Below are 17,918 nucleotides of genomic sequence, written 5' to 3'. Positions count from 1 at the left end.
AATCCTAGCACTCTGGGAGGCAGAGGCAGGCAGATCTCTGTGAGTTGAAGGACAGCATGGTCTACAGAGTGTATACCAGGACAGCAAAGGCTACACACAGAAACTCTGTCTCGAAAAAAGAAAACCAAACCAAACAAACAAACAAAACCCAACAAACCAAACAAATAAATATCCAAACCCCCAACTCATAGAAATTATAATTTACTTTAAGGACATTCAATAAATACTTTTTTTTAATCAATCACGGCAAGATAATTGTTATGGGTTCACACAACTGAATGCTAATCAAACACTTAAAAAATCACGTAATTCAGGCTGAGAAGATGGCTCTTTGAGAAGTGTGCTTGTTGTACAAGCACAAATACTTGAGTTTGGATCCCTAGCACCTACATAAAAGTTGGGTGAAGTGACATACATCTATAACTCCAGCACTGGAGGAAGGCAGAAACCTGTGGATCCCAGAAGTTCACTAGCCAGCTAGCCTAGCTGAAAACCGTGAGCTCCAGGTTCAGTGGGAGACTCTTTCTCAAAAATAAAACAAAACAAAATGTAGAAAGCAATAAAAAAAATCTGGCATCGACTTCTAGCCAGTACATATGAGTGTATGGGTAAGCACACATCCTGAGTGTGCACACGTACATGCACATACATACATAAAATCACATAGTATTTCATCCAGTCATGGTGATGTGCATCTATGACCCCAGCACACAGGAAGCTGAGGCATGAGGATCACAAGTTCCAAGCTGGCCTGGGATACATAGCAAGACTCTAAAATGAGAAAACCTAGATATATTTCACATGAAAAGCAAACGCCAACAGTGTATGAAATGTGTTTTTTCACTAAAAAAAAAAAAACCTAAAGATAGCTTTACTGAGGTATGCATTCATAAAACGATCACCACAATCAAAACAAATAAACATATTCACTACCTCCAAAAAGTTCTACATGTCCTTAGTTATCTGTCCCTCCAATCTCTCCAAATCTCTCCAAACCAATGATCTGTCTCCTGTACCATCGGATTTTTCTAAGAGATAAACATGTTCTTAGAGGTGTTAGATGTTGGAAACAGTAAAGGGTATTTATCTCAACAGTGTGAAACCAATTAATGAAACTTTTTTGAGGTTTCTTTTCATTCTTCATCTTCATTTGATAAAATTTATATGATGCATACCAGTTGCTTTGTAGTAAACAGGTATTTTTATTGAAAGTATTGAAATGTCTGCCACCAATGCTCAATGGTAGCAAACTTACCTGGCATGTGTAAGCCATGGGCTAGACCCCTAAACACTGCAAATGATCATTCCAATTCTTGTCGTCATCATCATCATTATCATTGTAGTCCTTATCGTCGTCGTCATCCTCTGCCAAACATAACCCAGAAAGGGGTGTGGTGCATAGGCATTTGATAAATGCCTTTTGGATGGGGCACCTGTTGTTGACATGGCATTGCCTGCGAATGTTTCTCAGTTGTTCTTGTGTGGTCCGAGGGGTGTTAAGCGTAAGCACACCTCATCTATTATGAGAGACATATATGTGCTGATGGAAATGTGGACTATAGGAATGGTGAATACAGGGTAACTGAAGGTAGTAGGGCTGAGAATATCAGGAAGATGTCTGTAAGGGTGGCAGCTATAAGGATGATGAAGCAGTAGAAATATCTGAAGAGATGAGAGCGTTACCAGTCATGGCTATGCTGTGCTGACGGCAGTGGGATGGTAGGAAGGATGATGGCTGTAGGGGTCATTGGTGTTGCACCAGTGGCTATCTGGTAATAGTAGCAATTGTGATGACCACCAAGATGATGGCCATAGCAGTGACACTAATGGTAATTGTAATAGTAGTAATGACTTTGATGATCTGAATAGATTGGGGGGATTTATTCAACAAGCAGAGACTGTTCCCCTTCTGATTCCTGATTTAGTGAGTGAGGATACAACCTGGCTAAGGCAGAGAGTAAAAGGACTGCTGGTAAATGACATGAGACTCACAGGGCTGAGAGGCTTTTCTCTGATTGTTCAACTCAAGCTCTGTCTGCATCAGAATCTCTGGAGACTGAAGCTGGGACTTCCTTCCTCCCTAGAGGCCAGCGGGGGCCATGATTGCTGTAAGAGTAGGTCACGTGGCAAGGTTTCCTGTATGCTGCTGCTGCTGGGTGTCCATGGCCCGTACCCCCAAGCTGCCACTGCAGCAGTAAGAGTGGCAGCCGGAGGCTCCGTCTATGCTGTGCCACCTGGCTTGGGCCGGGGAGGCTTAGCCAGAGACTTTTGCTGCATCTCAGCACCTTGGAGAACAGAGCAGGAGTGTCATCACATTAGAGGGACCATGTTGCGTCGCAAACCCTCCAACGCCAGTGACAAGGAGCCCACTCAGAAGAAAAAGGTGAGGAGCATCTTTGAGCACTCACTCCCTCCTCCCCTCCTCCACACTTTCCACCAATCCCCTCCTGGACTCTTAGCAGGGGGAAGTTGAGCCAAGGCTGTATGCTGAGCTTGTAGGTGAGGGTTCTCCCAGGAAGCAAAGGAACGGGACTCAACAACAGTCGCTAGCGTAGTAAAAGTATGGAAGACATTTTTTAATCTCTGGAGTATAGAAGTATGAGCTGGACCTTTAGAAGTCTAGAGTTACAGAATACAACCCTACAACGATGAGATTAAAGAATTTAGGGGCTAGAACCACAGACTTCAGTTTGACAATTACAAAATACAGTGCTCAAGTCGAATCCGAAGAGCATACTTGATTCTGCCCCTCCCTAGCCTGCTTCTGTATCCCTTCTGCTCAGGTGTGTCCTCTTGGGAACCATCTCATTCAAAGGGCCCCACTAGCCTACCCAGCCAAGGTGGCCACAACCCCCCTACTCTTTGGCAGGAGCCATGCCCTTGCCCAGTGGGCTTGGATCTACTACAGCTCCTCGGGCCACTAGAGATGAATCACTAGGTGCTTTTTGAACTCCGGAAAAGGGCCCACCAAAATGCGGTAAAAATTCAGGGGGGTTAGACAGGTTATTTCTGGGTGGGGAGAACTTACGAAAAATGAGAAATGAAGCTGATGACATGGTGAGTAGGTGTGAGAGCTGAGGAGAAAACATTTCGTGGGGGAGAAGGAGGGTGATTTCAAAGGCCAGGAAGGAAGGTGGCTGTCATAGATGGCTGAGGTGTTCATCTCCGGGAGATGGCAGCTAGACTAAACGATTCTTGAAGACTCTGTTATATCCAGGTTTCTCTGGCCGTATATAGAGAGTTCATTGTATGGTAGAGTTCTCCCAGGCAATCAGTCTGTCCGGCCTCCATGTCTAGTGAGACCACAGGAATGTTCCAAAGCAGGCCTAACTGCATCCTAACACCCAAACCATAGTCAGTGGCCTCCAGGACTCTCACTGTGCCCTAACCAGGTTCCCCTAGACTTCAACTCAGTTACACTATAGGGGGATTCCCCCCACCCCCTTGTCAGGAGAACAGTTCTCAGGCAGAGGATGACAGCTGAGAAACCGGCTCAGAGCACTGGGGTGTGCATCCTGTCCCGTCTCTGAGGATCTGGGTGGCTGCCACTTTTGGCTGTCCTCTCCCCAGCTCAGCTGCTTCTCTAAGGTTGCAGTGGTGGTAGGTGGAGAAGGGGGAGATTTGTGACTATTCACACAGGGCCCTGTCACCTCCCCCCCCCCAACCCCACCTAAACTAAGCTTGCCATTGGCTGCTACTCCTCAGAGCCAAGCCACTTCCCCTTGCTCTCAGGCTCATGAGAGAAACAGAGACTTCTATATAGACCCTGGTAGGCCCCAAACCACAAGAGAATCAAGCTAGAGGAAAGAGTCTGAGAAAGAGCTGACACTGTGACACTAGGACCCAATGCTACCTCAGGCAGAGGTGCCAAGGCACACAGACCAAGAAATCCCTTTCCTCTCTCTGGCTTCCAATTACCCAGATCCTGCATTTGGCAGATGGGCCTCTGGGAATTCCTCCAGGTTTCTTCTAGAAAAGTCCCTTAGGGAAGGATAGTCCATGCAAACTGCACCTTATCCCTGCCAAAGCTTCCAGGAGGCAAGATGAGCTTGCTTCTACATACCCCAGCCCCACACTCTAAAAATTCCCTTAGTACAACCAGAAAATTGTGGCGCCTTCCCAAGGCCCAGAGACAGTAGCCAGTTCCATCTTTGATTGCTAGGTGACCTAAGTTCAGTCCTTTCCCCTCAGAAACTGAGCTGAAATGATGGAAGGGCATGCACATGGACAAAGGAAGCTCCTCCCTCCTGTCCTCATCTCTTCCCTCAGCCAATGAAAATGTGCTAAGGAGAGGGGCAAGAAAGAGGAGTTGGAATCCTGCCTTGTTGCCATAGGACCCTAGGACAGTTCATTGACTTCCTGTGGGCCTGAGTTGCTTCCCCTCTGAAAGAAAAAATAACCTCTGGAGGTCGGGAGCAGTAGGATAATAGCTGTGAGAGCACCATATCACACATGTGCTCCTGCCTGCAAGGGGGTGCTTGCTTTGGCATGAGCCAAGATGGGAAAGACACTGCTGAGAATAAACCGTGGTTTTCCGCCTTGAAGCACAGGAAAGAAGATCTAAGAGCATAGAGAGCCGCCACTGAGGGAAGGCTCATCAGAAGTCACACGCCACACTCTGCACTTTAGTCATGGTTACCTTGCTGACTTTCCCCTGTAATCTCACAGAGTAGGGACCAGGTATTATTTTTATACTGATTTCACACCCTGGACTCAGGCTGGTGACATGGGCTGGAGCTATCACAGGCTAGTGAATTGCAGGGATCCAAGGCAGGATGCTTACTTTTTGGAATCTTATCTCCTTCTCTCTGCACCCCCTTGTCCCCTTACTGATCTCAGAAGTGCTAGGAGTGAGTAACAAGCATAAGATCTGGTCTGCGAGTAGGAGACAAGGCAACAGAGCAGAGGAAGGGGTAGGCCTTGGGGATGGCCGCTTTGGAACATGGTACCTGTTATGGTCCATAAGGACAGGATGCTCTGCAGTGTCAGGGTCTAAGAAATGGAGAGGAGTTTGTTCTAGCTTTGTACTCCCCTTCCAGTGTCTTCTCCTCTCTTTGCCAATACTAGTACATTGCTCCCCATGGGGGCCCCCATATCATTTTTCTAGAATATCACCCCAACAACACATGCTTTGTAGTCTCTACCGGCTAAGCAGCATTATTATGAAAATTGGAAATGCTCCAAAATCTGAAGGGTTTTTGAAAATCAACAGGGTGCAACATGTAGAAAATGTCACACCTGACCTCATGTGACAGGCCACGATCAAAACACAGGCACACTATCAGTGTTATATAAAATTACCTTCAAGCTACATATATCAGGATCATATGAAACATACATGAAATTCATGTTTAGATGTCTCATTGCCAAAATATCTCATTATATATTCAAATATTATAGTTTTTAATAGGAAGTGCTAACAATGGTAGCTCAGTTAGTAGGATGCTTACTTATTATTCATAAAGCTCTCAGTTCATGTAAACTAAGTATGGCAGCCATAAATTTGATATATGTAATGAAGATTGATTCAAGAGGCAGAGGCATTATCATCTACCTCTTATATTTTTGGTTGTGAGCCTAGCCTTTAACGGCTGAGACATCCTCCACCCCTTGAGTATTGGTCATCCTCTGCTACATAGCAAATTAGAGGGCAGCCTGGGCTACTTGAGGCACTATCTCAAAAGCCTAAATCTGACAAGTGGAACACTTTCGGTCCTAAACATTGTGGATAAATAATAGTCGACGTGTGGTTTCCCATTATCCACAGGGGAATGCCTACATCCCTTGACATGGTTAGCAAGGACCTTTCGTAGCTTTTTCTGCCTTGGCTCTCAGAACAGCTATTGGCATAACCACCATTACATCCCCTCAGATTACCCCTAGCTCTCACTCTCATTCAAATGCTTCCTAGCTCCAAATGGAGGAATATCGTATCTCCCGCCTGGGCCCATTCAAATGTTCTTCCTCCACAATTGCCCCAACCTGTTCTCCTGGTGGCTCCAGGAAAACAGCACCTATAGTCAGCACTGTGCTCGGTCCATTTCTATCTTGGTGTGAGAGTGACTGTGCTAGCTGTGAGGTGACACAAGCACTGTAATTGTATGGCCTTCCAGTGTTTAGGAGTGCCCTCCTTTTGTGTTTCCACTACCAGCCATGGGACTCTGCCTAAAATAATTTCTCTGCACCTGGCAGGCTATTGGGCATATGGGTGGTAGTTAACCTTTCTTTTCTTTTCTTTCTTTCTTTTTTTTTTTTTTTTTTTTTTTTTTTTGGTTTTTCGATTTTTTTGTTGAAACAGGGTTTCTCTGTGTAGCCTTGGCTGTCCTGAAGCTCAGTTTGTAGACAAGGCTGGCCTCGAACTCACAGAGATCCACCTGCCTCTGCCTCCCGAGTGCCGTGATTAAAGGCTTGCACCACCACTGCCCAGCTGGTAGTTAACCTTTCTATGAAGGGTTCCCATACACACAGAGACTAGGGCATGGACTACTCAATGACTTAGGGGGCAAATTGAGGGAAATGTAGGAAAGAAAGGTGAGCCACCTGGGCCAGTATGAAGCTATGAAAAGTGATGGGAGGAGGATTTTTGTAGGGATGCTGCCTTTGAAACTGGAGTAAGAAAACTTTTTTTTTTTCTGAGTATGTTATCCATATGGCGACTTTCAATAAAATGGCTCTCTCCGGGGTAGGCAGTACTCAGCTCAAGCAATAAACCATTTCTGAAATTCCAGAAGCATCTCTCACAAGCCTACCTGTCACCCCATAGCCCCCTCCCCAAGTGTAACCACTTTCCTGACTTCCAACAGCATAAATGAGTTGCTCCATGCTTTGATCTTTGTATAGGGAGAATTAAGTGTCATACTTTTGGAGAAAGCTGACCAGTTTTCATCAACTGTGTGGTGGTGAGATTGTTCATATTTTTGGAAGAAAGAATGTTGTTGAAATAGTTGCATTGCTGGGTACTGTGCTCCTATATGATTCTGATACAATTAATTCATTCTATAGTTGATATGTGTTGTATCCAAGTAAACCGAAGCTCAAGGAGATTTCTCTCTGGCAATTGCTAGAAGCATACAGTGCTTTAGGTGGGGAAATGTCCACGTTAAGAGTTTGCAGATGGGTCATACAAAAGGCTAAACATAACCCAGTGTCCTAGGAGGGACAGATGTGCCAGGTGAAGCTCCCAGTGCTGAATGGATACCCAGATCAACTTGAAAACAGCTCAGTGCAGTAGAGGCTTTTGTCTTCATTTTACTAATGAGGAAACAACAGCACAGAGAAAATAGTAACTTACACAGCTGGTCAGTGGCAGAAAAGAAGAAACTGAGGTTTGAAGGTTAAATAAGTCATGTGAGGCCACATATACCAGAGTCATGCCAAAGTTGAACTTAGCAACGCCCAGTGCCCAAAGTGTAGCTGTTTCTAAGAGGCCCGCATGCTCTCCTTAGGCTCAAAAAAAGAGACCATCAGTAACAGAACTTCCTCACTTGCTGGCACAACTCTCAGCCAGGCCTCACCCCAAAGGGAAGACAGATAAAACAAAAACAAAACCTGAGCTCATGGATTTCAACTCACCTCTGGGCTGGGTTATCCCAGAGTAAGCAATAGTCAGCCAGGATATTTGGAGCTGCCCCTGAAGATGGAGGGAGGCCTGGTTAAATGCCACCTTAGCTGACTCTAGGCATTGGTCACCTAAAGAATCTGAGCCTGACATATTTATTTATGTGGACTATGGTGTGGCCAGTTGGGCCCAAGCCCCAGAATTATCTCCTCATGCTTTGGGCTTAAGCTCAGACATAGGGGCCATCACAAAAGCCTGAGTCTCAAAGGCCTCTCCTCTCTCTCTTCCCAGACTCTCAGCCTCCCAGCCAGCAGATTAATGACAGGAAAAGGCTTGGGGGAAAGAGCTGTGAATAGAGAACAGGCCAGCCATGAGCTTACTCTTCCCTAACAAAGCTTACTTCCCACCCCACGTCGGCCCTCTTGCTTGCTTTCCAGCCTCACCAGTCCCTGGGGCTTCAGGGGCGACTCTCAGCCTCCCGATCTGGAGACTAGGCCAAGCAGTTATGGAGGGAAGGCCACAATAGGCCCCATCGGCCTATAAATAGCAACCTAGCTTGCTGCCCACCCTCTCTCTGTTCCCTCTTTTCCATGCAATAAGAGGGGGAAGTTATCCAGGCAGCTGCTTCCGACCATACAAGGAAAGGAAATAGATGGAAAGTAGAGGAGAGAGGGGAAAGAAAGGAAGAAAAGGGGGGAAAAGAATAGAGGGAGGGGGTGCTAAGGATAAAGGAGATGCATGGGAACCGTGGAAATCACCCATGGTCAGACATTCCTGTCTGTATACCCACTCCCAGTCTCCTTTTCCATGTCTCTATCACAAAGGAAGCTTACCAGGCACCCCACCGACGAGGCCCCGGATGAAGCTAATTTCTGCTTGGCCTGACTGCTGACCTAGTTTCTGGTCAGCTACCTCTAGGAATATATGACCCTGAAACCCAGTTGCTGATTCAGCCTTGGTCAAGACCCAGAAAAAGTACCAGACAGCTACAGCGCAGCCTTGTAGGAGTTAGGAGAAATTGCAGTCATTGAGGGGCAAGTGTTGCCACCCCATGCTCTGGGGGTGGGGGTGGGGTTGTCACTGGACACACCCCCATTTAGGACAAAGAAGGATGTGAAACCTTCAGCTTTAGTCCTGGTTTGGAGCTCTGGTTCCTCAAGGCCTTATCTTGGGTGTCTGCACTCCATCTCTACGCCATCTGTCTGGCCATCTGCGAACCCTGGTTCCTGTGTGTGTCTTCTGGTCTTATCTATTCACCACGACACAGGCTTAGCCTCAATTTTTTTTTTTTGCATCTGTGGCCACCCCCATTACTGTCTTGTCCTGTCTTCTGGCTGATAGCTCAGCATGTACACTTAAAGATCGATTCCTGAAGACAGTCTCATCAACACAAACAATAGCCCAGGCCTGAAAGTCCAAACCCCAGCACAAGTCAGCAGTTGCCAGCTCCTCTCATTGGTGGCTGAGGTTAAAAGCTGAGCAGAATCAAGAGAAAATGGTGGTTGTCTGGAACTGAATTAGCTCCCCTCATTTAGGAGCCAAATCTATAGGCACCTTCTATAAATAAGACTCAACTGTGGTGGTTTTTATAGAAAGTGTCATGTCAGGCATCTGGTGGGATTGCCTTCCTCTTCCTGGGACATGAATTCATCAGGCTGTAGTCCTAAATGTTTGCCCCTGCAACCTGGCTCAGCCTGCAGCCAGTGTGTAGAAGCCAGAGTCTTGCTTTGGGGAGGGACCTCCTCCCAGTTCGCTTATGACATTTTCATATATGCTAAAGTGTAACACGTTGACTCTGACCCATCGAATCTTTCAGGCCAGGGTTCTGAGACCAAAGGTCGGAGGTGGAAATCTGGGTTTAACCTGGAGCTTCATTGAGCTATGAGGCACCAGAGGCCAGAAGTCATTTGTTCTGTGGCCAGGGATAGAAGGAAGAAAGCTACATCTTGTGCCTTTGCTTCAGGGTTCGTGTTGCTCTGCTTAGCCTTGATGTGGGCGTGTGTGCCCAGAAGGGAGTAGAGATCCACCCTTGGGAGAGCATCCTAGCGCCACTGATTACAACATTTCTATTCCTTCCAGCTCTCACTTCAGCGCTCCAGCAGCTTCAAGGATTTTGCCAAATCCAAGCCCAGCTCCCCTGTGGTGAGCGAGAAAGAATTTAACCTGGATGATAATGTGAGTTTCCGCGATTCTTTGGTGGCGTCTGTTGTGTGAGGGAAGAGGAGGTGGCTAGGTAGAGTGGAAATAGGAGGGATTAGTATTATTGAGACAAAGCTTCCTTAACACAGAAGGTCCACGTCTCCTAGGCACCAAATTCCTGGGCCCAAACATCATATGTACATTAATTACATGGTAGAAAGCAAATTAAATCACAAACAAATAAGGCTGAGAACCGGATTGGGCCTGATGAGAAGGGGGATGAAGTAACTCTCCATCCCACCAGGCCCACCCACCTAAGGACCTTGAAGACTTCTTTATATCACAAGACCTGGATCCAATCCAGAGTTACCATGGGCCCTGAACCTCTTCTTTTGTTGTCACAGATTCCAGAAGATGATGCGGGTGTTGTTACCCCTGAGGATTCTGGGAAGAGTGGCAAAAAGTTGGGAAAGAAATGGAGAGCAGTCATTTCCCGAACCATGAACAGGAAGATGGGCAAGATGATGGTGAAGGCCCTGTCAGAGGAGATGGTGAGGCCTAGAATCCAAGGGTGGTGGGCTGAGGCCAAGGAGGGCTAAGGAGGCCATTCTGGCAGGGAAGAGAGCATAATCACCTGGACAATCACTACTCAGATGTGCAGGTGCTGCTCAGTGCAAAGAGGATGTTCACATGGAGGTGATGGGGGAGCACAGGGGTCACCAGCGGCCATGGGCAGCACAGCCAAGAAGTCCTGAGGAAGCAGGAGGCTGGCTGGGAGAGAATTGAGTTTGAGGAAAGATGAAAGTCTGGGCAACAGAAGCTTCCTGTAAAGACAGGCAGCTGAACGGAAGATGAGCTCTCCTGAGGCATATGTATCCAGCTTAAAGCTTTGATTGGAAGAAGCCCCTGGGATTGATTAAGAAGGCCTGATTCCAGGAAAAACAGAGAGAAAAATATAGATGCTCTTCTGTTTACCATGTGGTTACATCTGATAAGCCTTAAGAATGCCATGAGTCAAGAACACATACCCCCTAACCTACCACTACTACTAAGAACGCTACTAAGCTTAACAACATAGCACTGTGTATAAGTGTCACTTGCTTCCCCTCATGGCATTTGTGGCTGATGGAGAGCTATGACTTCCTGCAGCATGCTACCCAGCATCACCAGAGAGGATCACACTCCATAGTGCCAACCTGGGCGAAGATCCAAATGCAAGATTTAAAGTGTGGTTCCCACTGAATGGTATCTCTTTTTGTAACCATCAGAAAGTCAAAGAGTGTGGGCCTGAAGAGATGGCTCAGCAGTTAAGAGTGTATACTGCTCTTTCAGAGGACATAACTATGATTCCCAACAACCATGCTGATTGACTTAAAACCACCTGCACTTCCAGCTCCAAGGTAGCCAATGCCCTCTTTAGGCATTGTACCCTGCCCTCTGAAGGCACTTGTACTTATATGCATGTACCCCACCCCCAACATCACCCTACCCACACATACATATACACATAATTAAAAAAAATAAACCTTAAAAAGATAGATCAGTTGAACCACCATTAACTCAAAGACTGTAAAGAAAATGGAGGTTGATAGCTTCAGCCCAGGGAGGAAGGCGATACAGTGGACTAGGCGGGCAGGCACAGCCCTAGTGGCTTAGAGCACACAGTAGGCTGCTTGCACTGTTGGCTCTTACAGGAATCTTGAGTCCTGGATCCAGCTTAACTAGCTTCTGATGGCAGTTAGTTAATTGTCATGAATTTTGCAAGGTAGTTGTTAAATAAAACTATTATTAGAAATCAGCTTCTATAGACTAACAGAAATCAGTGGTAAAGTACTTGCCTAGCTGGTACAAAGATCTGGATTTAATCACACTACCAAACACACACACACACACACACACACACACACACACACACACAGAGAGAGAGAGAGAGAGAGAGAGAGAGAGAGAGAGAGAGAGAGAGAGAGAGAGACAGACAGACAGACAGACAGACAGACAGACAGACAGACAGAGACAGAGACAGGGACAGAGACAGAGAGACAGAGACAGAGACACAAAGACACACACAGAGAGACAGAGACTTTAAATAAAATATATCCTATTAAAAACAAATTAGGATGACCTTTGCTGTAATGGAACACCATGACCAAAGCAATCTGGAGAGGAAAAGGTTGATTTGGTTTATACTTCCACACCATAGTTCATCATTGAAGGAAGTCAGGCCAGGAACTCAAACAGAACTGGAACATGGAGGCAGGAGCTGATGCAGAGGTCATGGAGGGATGCTGCTTACTGGCTTGTTCTTGATAGCTTGCTCAGCCTGCTTTGTTATAGAACCCAGAACCACCAGCACAGGGATGGCACCTCCTACAATGGGCTGGGCTCTCCCCCACTGATCACTAATTAAGAAAATGCCTTATAGTTGGATCTCATGGAGGTATTTCCTTAACTGAGGCTCCTTCCTCTCTGATGACTCTAGCTTGTGTCAGGTTGACACAAAAGTAGCTAGGACAATGGTGATGCTAACAATCTTCACAATTCATCATATCCTAATTCCAGCACAACCTGGTATTCCTACATGTGTTGCTGATATGTGTGTGTACAGTAACTACACAACAGAAATAACCTAGATATCTCTTCTGACAACGCATTCAGGGACATGCAGTGGTACCTGCATGTTGACCGTTGATGGGGAACATTCACAACACAGAAATTGGCAAATGAAAAACAAAAAACAAAACAAAAACAAAACAAAGATTAAGAGAAAAAAAAATTGGCAAATGATCCAGTCCTTTATTCTAAAAGAACAGGCTAATAAAACACCATGCTCAGATGCACCGAGTTGAGATTTGAGGAGCTCTGGAGCCAGGCAGCTTGGTTGTTGTTTCCCATAGGCCCTGACAAAGTTATCTGACTTAAAACTCAGGCCAACCATGCTACTTAACTACAGGTATTACTGTGAGGATTAAATGAAATGGCAGGCCAGCCTGACACACAAGAATGTGGACATTTGCTCTCAGACACAGTCGTCTGCCTGACTGGGTCGTGATAACAGCCCCAACCAAGTGCAAGCTTAGTTGCTTTGGCCTTTTCATGTCCATCAGCACTGGAAACTAATAATGTATGTTCACTCAGTGCACTGGGGGCCTCTTTCTGTGATATATGAAAACCGGGCCTGCCAACCCTGTTTTTTACGAAAGAGGAAACTAGGGTCCAGAATGTGGTCCCTGAGCCTGTAACAAAAGTGGGATCGGAACCAAGCTCATAGGCAGTTCCAGTGCACTGGGGACTGGCTATGTTGCCACAGCAGGGCTTCTTAGAGATTCCAACACTGTTCCTGTAGGGAGACACACTGGAGGAGGGCTCAGCTTCCCCAACATCTCCAGACTGCAGCCTGGACAGCCCCGGTCCTGAGAAGATGGCCCTGGCCTTTTCTGAGCAGGAGGAACGTGAACTGCCAGCACTCAGCCGCCAGCCATCAACAGGTGCGTAGGGGAAGCAAGTGGACATCTGCCAACACTGGAGGAAAGAACTGGACTGGGGCAGTGCCAAAGGCTTTCTGGGAAAGGGTTGAAAGAGAAATGAGTATTTGTCTTCTACTTACTGGAACCTCCTTAACCCACTTCACACCAAATTTTCCTCACAACCTGATAGGACCTGCACTGCTGTTGAGGTGGAAACAGAGGCTCAGCATAGGTACATGGCTTGTCACGCGACCCAGTATGGAGCTCAGATCTGCCTTGCAGGGGCTTCCACTTACTATCTGAGGCCTGCAAATGCCCACAGGAAGAGGGAGAACTTCATTGTCCTCTTGGGCCAGTGTGTCCTCAGCAGACTAAGGGGACATACATGCCACAACCCCCTGAGTATCTGAAGCATCCCACCTTGGAGTCCAGAGTTTTCAGTTCTTAAGAGTCATCTTCTTGGACCCAAGACCTCTCTTGACTGGGCTTATTGTACCACTGGGAATCTTCTAGAAGTCCAGGAGCTAGCCAAGAAGGAGAAACCCCTTGGGCTCCTCCCATTTTTGTCACTCTTTCTCTGGCTCCACAGACATCTCTCTCTCTGCTCCCCTCCCCCCCATTGAAATCCACTTAAAACATCCATCATTCTGCCCTTCTCTGGTAGAAAGAGTCTGACTGCATTTTTTATAAGGCTTTGTTGCTAAACGCTGAGTCTTATAAAATAGAGAAAGTAAAAGAACCTTGCAAGATATGCTTTTTTTCCTGTGCCAAAGGGGCACTATACTGGGGGTAAGGAGACCTGGAGTGTAGCAGACCCAGTGCCACCAAGGATCATGAGAGGCCTACCTGGCCTCTGATTTCCTCACCTGTTCAGTAGGGCATTGGCCCTGCTGGGCTCCAGAGGCTTTCTGGATTTGCCCATTCTTTAGTCTCTGTGAGCCAACTCTGCAGCTATCAACTCTTCATCATCTAAAGGCCTAGAAGAAAAAGCCATGCATCATCAGAATGGCTAAGAGGATTAGTCCAAGACACTTTTGTGCTTCCTGCTAGAGTACACCATCTGTCCTCAGTGTGTTTCCCTGGGGGTTCCCTGTAGTGCCCTTGCGAGGCACTGCCTAACCCCTAGCTGTCTTGGGACAAAGATAAGCTTACTCTCTGTCCTTCTTCTGCAGGCAGTGGACTCTGTAGCCCTGGGCCCAGCTCTGGAAGCTTCATGGAGGAGGCATCTGCTCCCCAGTACACAGGGCCTTTCTGTGGGCGCGCTCGAGTCCACACTGACTTCACACCCAGCCCCTATGACCACGACTCACTGAAACTGCAGGTAAAGTGGGCACCTGGGTCCCTCCAGAGCCCAGCAGGCTTCAGCCATGAAGAAAGAAAGCAGAGCAGGGCAGTGGTGGCACACACCTTTAATCCCAGCACTTTCGGGGGGTTGGGGGGGGGGAGAGGCAGAGGTAGGCGGATCACTGTGAGTTTGAGGCCAGCCTGGTCTACAAAGTGAGTTCAGGACAGCCAACATACAACAGTAAAACCTGTGTCAGGTGAGAGAAAGAGGGGGGGTGGGGAAAGGGAGAAGAAAAGAACCAAAATATGAAAGTATCAGCAGAAGCCAAGTGTTCTCTTTCTGTTCTCTTCTTCTACTTCCCCCCTTTATCCCCCCCACCCCACCCCCCAGAAAGGAGATGTGATCCAGATCATTGAAAAGCCACCTGTGGGTACTTGGCTGGGCCTGCTCAATGGCAAGCTGGGCTCTTTCAAATTCATCTATGTGGATGTGCTACCAGAGGAGGCTATGGGGCCTGTGCGCCCCAGCCGCCGGCAGAGCAAAGGCAAGCGGCCCAAGCCCAAGACTCTGCATGAACTGCTGGAGCGCATTGGCCTGGAGGTTTGAATTTGGACTTGCAGTACTGTCTGGGAGCTGAGAAGGCATACTTGCCACTGGGACGGGGGCCAATGGGGACATGCTGCTATGTGTAAGTGGAAATGTTCCAGGCCAGGGTGGCTTATCAAGGAGATTGTGCTCTTACCCCCCCCCCCCCAGGAACACACATCTACCCTGCTACTCAATGGCTACCAGACCCTGGAAGACTTCAAAGAGCTGCGGGAAACACACCTCAATGAACTGAACATTATGGACCCACAGCACCGGGCCAAGCTGCTCACGGCTGCCGAGCTGCTGCTGGACTATGACAGTGAGTGGCTTTGGTAGGGGAAGGCACTGGGTCTCACTGGCATTGGAGGCACTGTACTCTTTCCCTCCACCCCACCCCCAGCCCCCTTTGCAGTAGGAAGGCACTTTTCTACAATTGAATTGGCGTTTTCCAGGGAAATGTGTTAGCAGCGGGTGGGGCAAGTCATAGGAGTAAATCAGGTCCAACTCCCTTGTGGATCATTTGCATGAAGTTAGGTAATAGCCCCAGAGTCCAAGTCCAGGTTGCCCGGTTCCAGCTTAGTGCTGGTGATGTTTGACCTTTTGGGCCTGGGAACAGTTCCCACTTTCTGTACTGGAAGTCTGGAGGAAAGAAGCTGAGGTACCAGAAGGAGTCAGAAGAGCTGACTGCCTACAAAAGACTTGCCCAGGCCCAGGCCCCCGAGGGATTCTGAAAACACCCTGCCACCCCACCCCTACCTCTATCCCTAACCTGTTTAGGACCCAGTCCCTCCATTTTGTCTTCATCCCAAGCAGCTGGCAGTGAAGAGGCCGAAGAGGGTGCCGAGAGCAGCCAGGAGCCTTTGGTGCACACAGTGTCAGAACCCAAGGTGGACATCCCACGCGACTCTGGTTGCTTCGAGGGCTCAGAGAGTGGGCGTGATGAGGCAGAGCTAACAGGCACAGAGGAGCAGCTGCAGGGTCTCTCCCTGGCCGGGACACCTTGAAGTGAAGATGGCATAGGCCGAGGCTGAGCCCTAGCTGCAGAGACTGCAGGGATGGGTGTGGCCTCCCATAATGGCTCAGGACCAGAGAGGACTGGTGCAGAATCTGGTCCTGCTTCCCCAGGGATGCTTATGGCTGAAGGCCCTGCCAGGATGCTACAGGTTCAGATAGAGGGAATAAGGGACTGCCAAAAGGTATATGCTGCCCTTTGGACCCTCTCCCTCCAGCAGTGACTGACAGAATGGCCCCTTCTGGCACCTCCCATTCTCCCACTATGGCCATACAAGTCAGGCACCAAGGGACCTTCCTAGTCATGCCTCGCAACCACGGCCCCACTAAACCTTCTTACCATCAAACCACTGACACACTGCTTCTAAGAAGGACACCAAACCACCATTTCAAGCCAGTCTTTAAATCCCTGGGGAAGCTAGCTGTTTCTAAGGCTCTTGGTTGGACATAGGTGAGTCCTGAATTCCGTCAGTGAGGTTGGAAGGAAGCTGCACCTACTGTCCCCACTATTCTTTCAACGTTCTAGAGGTCTGACCACTAAGTCACCATGAGACCTGCACTATATGTCTGCCCTTCTTTTGGCTTCAGCCTGGTAAAGGACTCGAATGAGCAGTTATTGAGGGCCCCACTGTGCAGCTGACATTCTGCACCATTAAATATGTGCTCTCCAGGCTGTCTGCCACCAAGGACACCAGTGGGCTTCTTGAAGATGCTGGAAGGACCTAGGGTTTCCAATGAAATAGCACTTCCTTCTCATACATTTCAGACCTTCCCATGTGACTCAAACTGAATGACAGACACCTTTTCCCAGCTTAAAACAATGCCCACATGTCATATGATAAGTGTCCCCACATGTTCCTTGGACCCTTCAAATGCGATTTCTCACAGACTGATTGAAGATGGCTACAGCTGCCTTCCAATAACACAACTGCCTCCTGCAAGCCAGGTGCAGGTATGGGCCCAGGCTTATTCATTTATGTGAATCTTCATAAGCAAGGGAAGCCTTTTGCTTGACATTGGAGGCTCCACTGTACCTAACATTGCTCTGCTAAAGGTTTTAGTGCCCTAGCTCTAAGGGGTCAAGAGATCATCACATCTATTACTGGGGTACCCTTGAGTTCAGTAGCAAGAGCATCCCTTCATGATGCAGGAGCAACTGTGCCCATCACAGGTAGGGCTACTTGCTTAGTAAGTGGACATGCTTCTGATCTACTACTAAGTACTTTCCTAAAATCTAATTTGAGTGAAGGAGTTGAATGTAAATAAAGGATAGCAGGCAGGCAAATTAGTAGCAATAAATATAAATAGAACTTAATTACTGTCTCCTGTTTTCTTTCCGATGTAGAGAGGGTTGGGGGAGGGGTTGAAAGTTCTTTAAAGATCATCGTTTTCCTGAGACAGAGTTTCTCTGTGTAGCCTTGCCTGTCCTGGACTCTGTAGACCAGGCTGGCCTCAAACTCACAGATATCTGCCTGCCTCTGCCTCCCAGCATGCTGGGATTTCAGGCATGCGCCACTGCACCTGGGTTTTAAAGCTGATCTCTGCATTGTCCTTCCAGGGCCATCTTTCCCCTCCCCAAGGATACAAGTATTCTTGACTCTGCTAATCTAACTCTCCATCTAAAGCTACAGCTGGCTCCATCCTTCCTTCCAAACATCCCTACTGAGAACAGGGCTCATATGACCATAGCCACAGGCCTTCCTGGGGTCTGAGAGCTGGCCTAGGAAGAGCCACTTCCCTCTTCCCATAATTGCTTAAACAGGAGCCTTGTGAAGAAGGGTCCACCCTGGTGTCTGGAGGAGGGCGGGGTGCTATACAGGGAACAAAAGCATTTGCAGCTAGTATTTGCAGGGCTTTTCTTCTGAAGCCTTCC

At 47.8% G+C, this 17,918-nt stretch overlaps 1 protein-coding gene across 2 annotated transcripts; it reads left to right on the top strand.

Annotated features, from left to right (window-relative positions):
* The first annotated feature begins 2,147 nt into the window (after nucleotides 1-2,147).
* Nucleotides 2,148-17,133, top strand: SASH3 (SAM and SH3 domain containing 3). 2 transcript variants are annotated; one of them, XM_084789574.1, is made up of 8 exons: nucleotides 2,148-2,383; nucleotides 9,638-9,733; nucleotides 10,102-10,248; nucleotides 13,041-13,182; nucleotides 14,334-14,482; nucleotides 14,837-15,046; nucleotides 15,203-15,353; nucleotides 15,845-17,133. In XM_084789574.1, the coding sequence occupies exons 1-8, from the start codon at nucleotides 2,327-2,329 to the stop codon at nucleotides 16,036-16,038; spliced, it is 1,146 nt and encodes a 381-aa protein (XP_084645700.1). In that variant the 5' UTR covers nucleotides 2,148-2,326; the 3' UTR covers nucleotides 16,039-17,133. The 2 variants fall into 2 exon arrangements, with proteins under 2 accessions (XP_084645700.1, XP_084645701.1); XM_084789575.1 differs by having other exon boundaries at nucleotides 2,149-2,383; nucleotides 15,848-17,133.
* The last annotated feature ends 785 nt before the right edge of the window (nucleotides 17,134-17,918 follow it).

The sequence above is a fragment of the Acomys minous genome, assembly GCF_964271855.1.
Source record: "Acomys minous genome assembly, chromosome: 7".
Lineage (NCBI taxonomy): Eukaryota > Metazoa > Chordata > Mammalia > Rodentia > Muridae > Acomys > Acomys minous.
Note: the sequence above shows the minus strand (reverse complement) of the source record. Positions and strands in the feature narration are given on the sequence as shown.

Bases quoted from the DNA above. Each gene is read 5' to 3' on its own strand.
- SASH3 (XM_084789574.1), top strand. From the start codon at position 2,327: ATGTTGCGTCGCAAACCCTCCAACGCCAGTGACAAGGAGCCCACTCAG. The intron at 13,183-14,333 runs GTGCGTAGGGGA...CTTCTTCTGCAG, and splicing joins CAGCCGCCAGCCATCAACAG to GCAGTGGACTCTGTAGCCCT. The intron at 15,047-15,202 runs GTTTGAATTTGG...CCCCCCCCCCAG, and splicing joins TGGAGCGCATTGGCCTGGAG to GAACACACATCTACCCTGCT.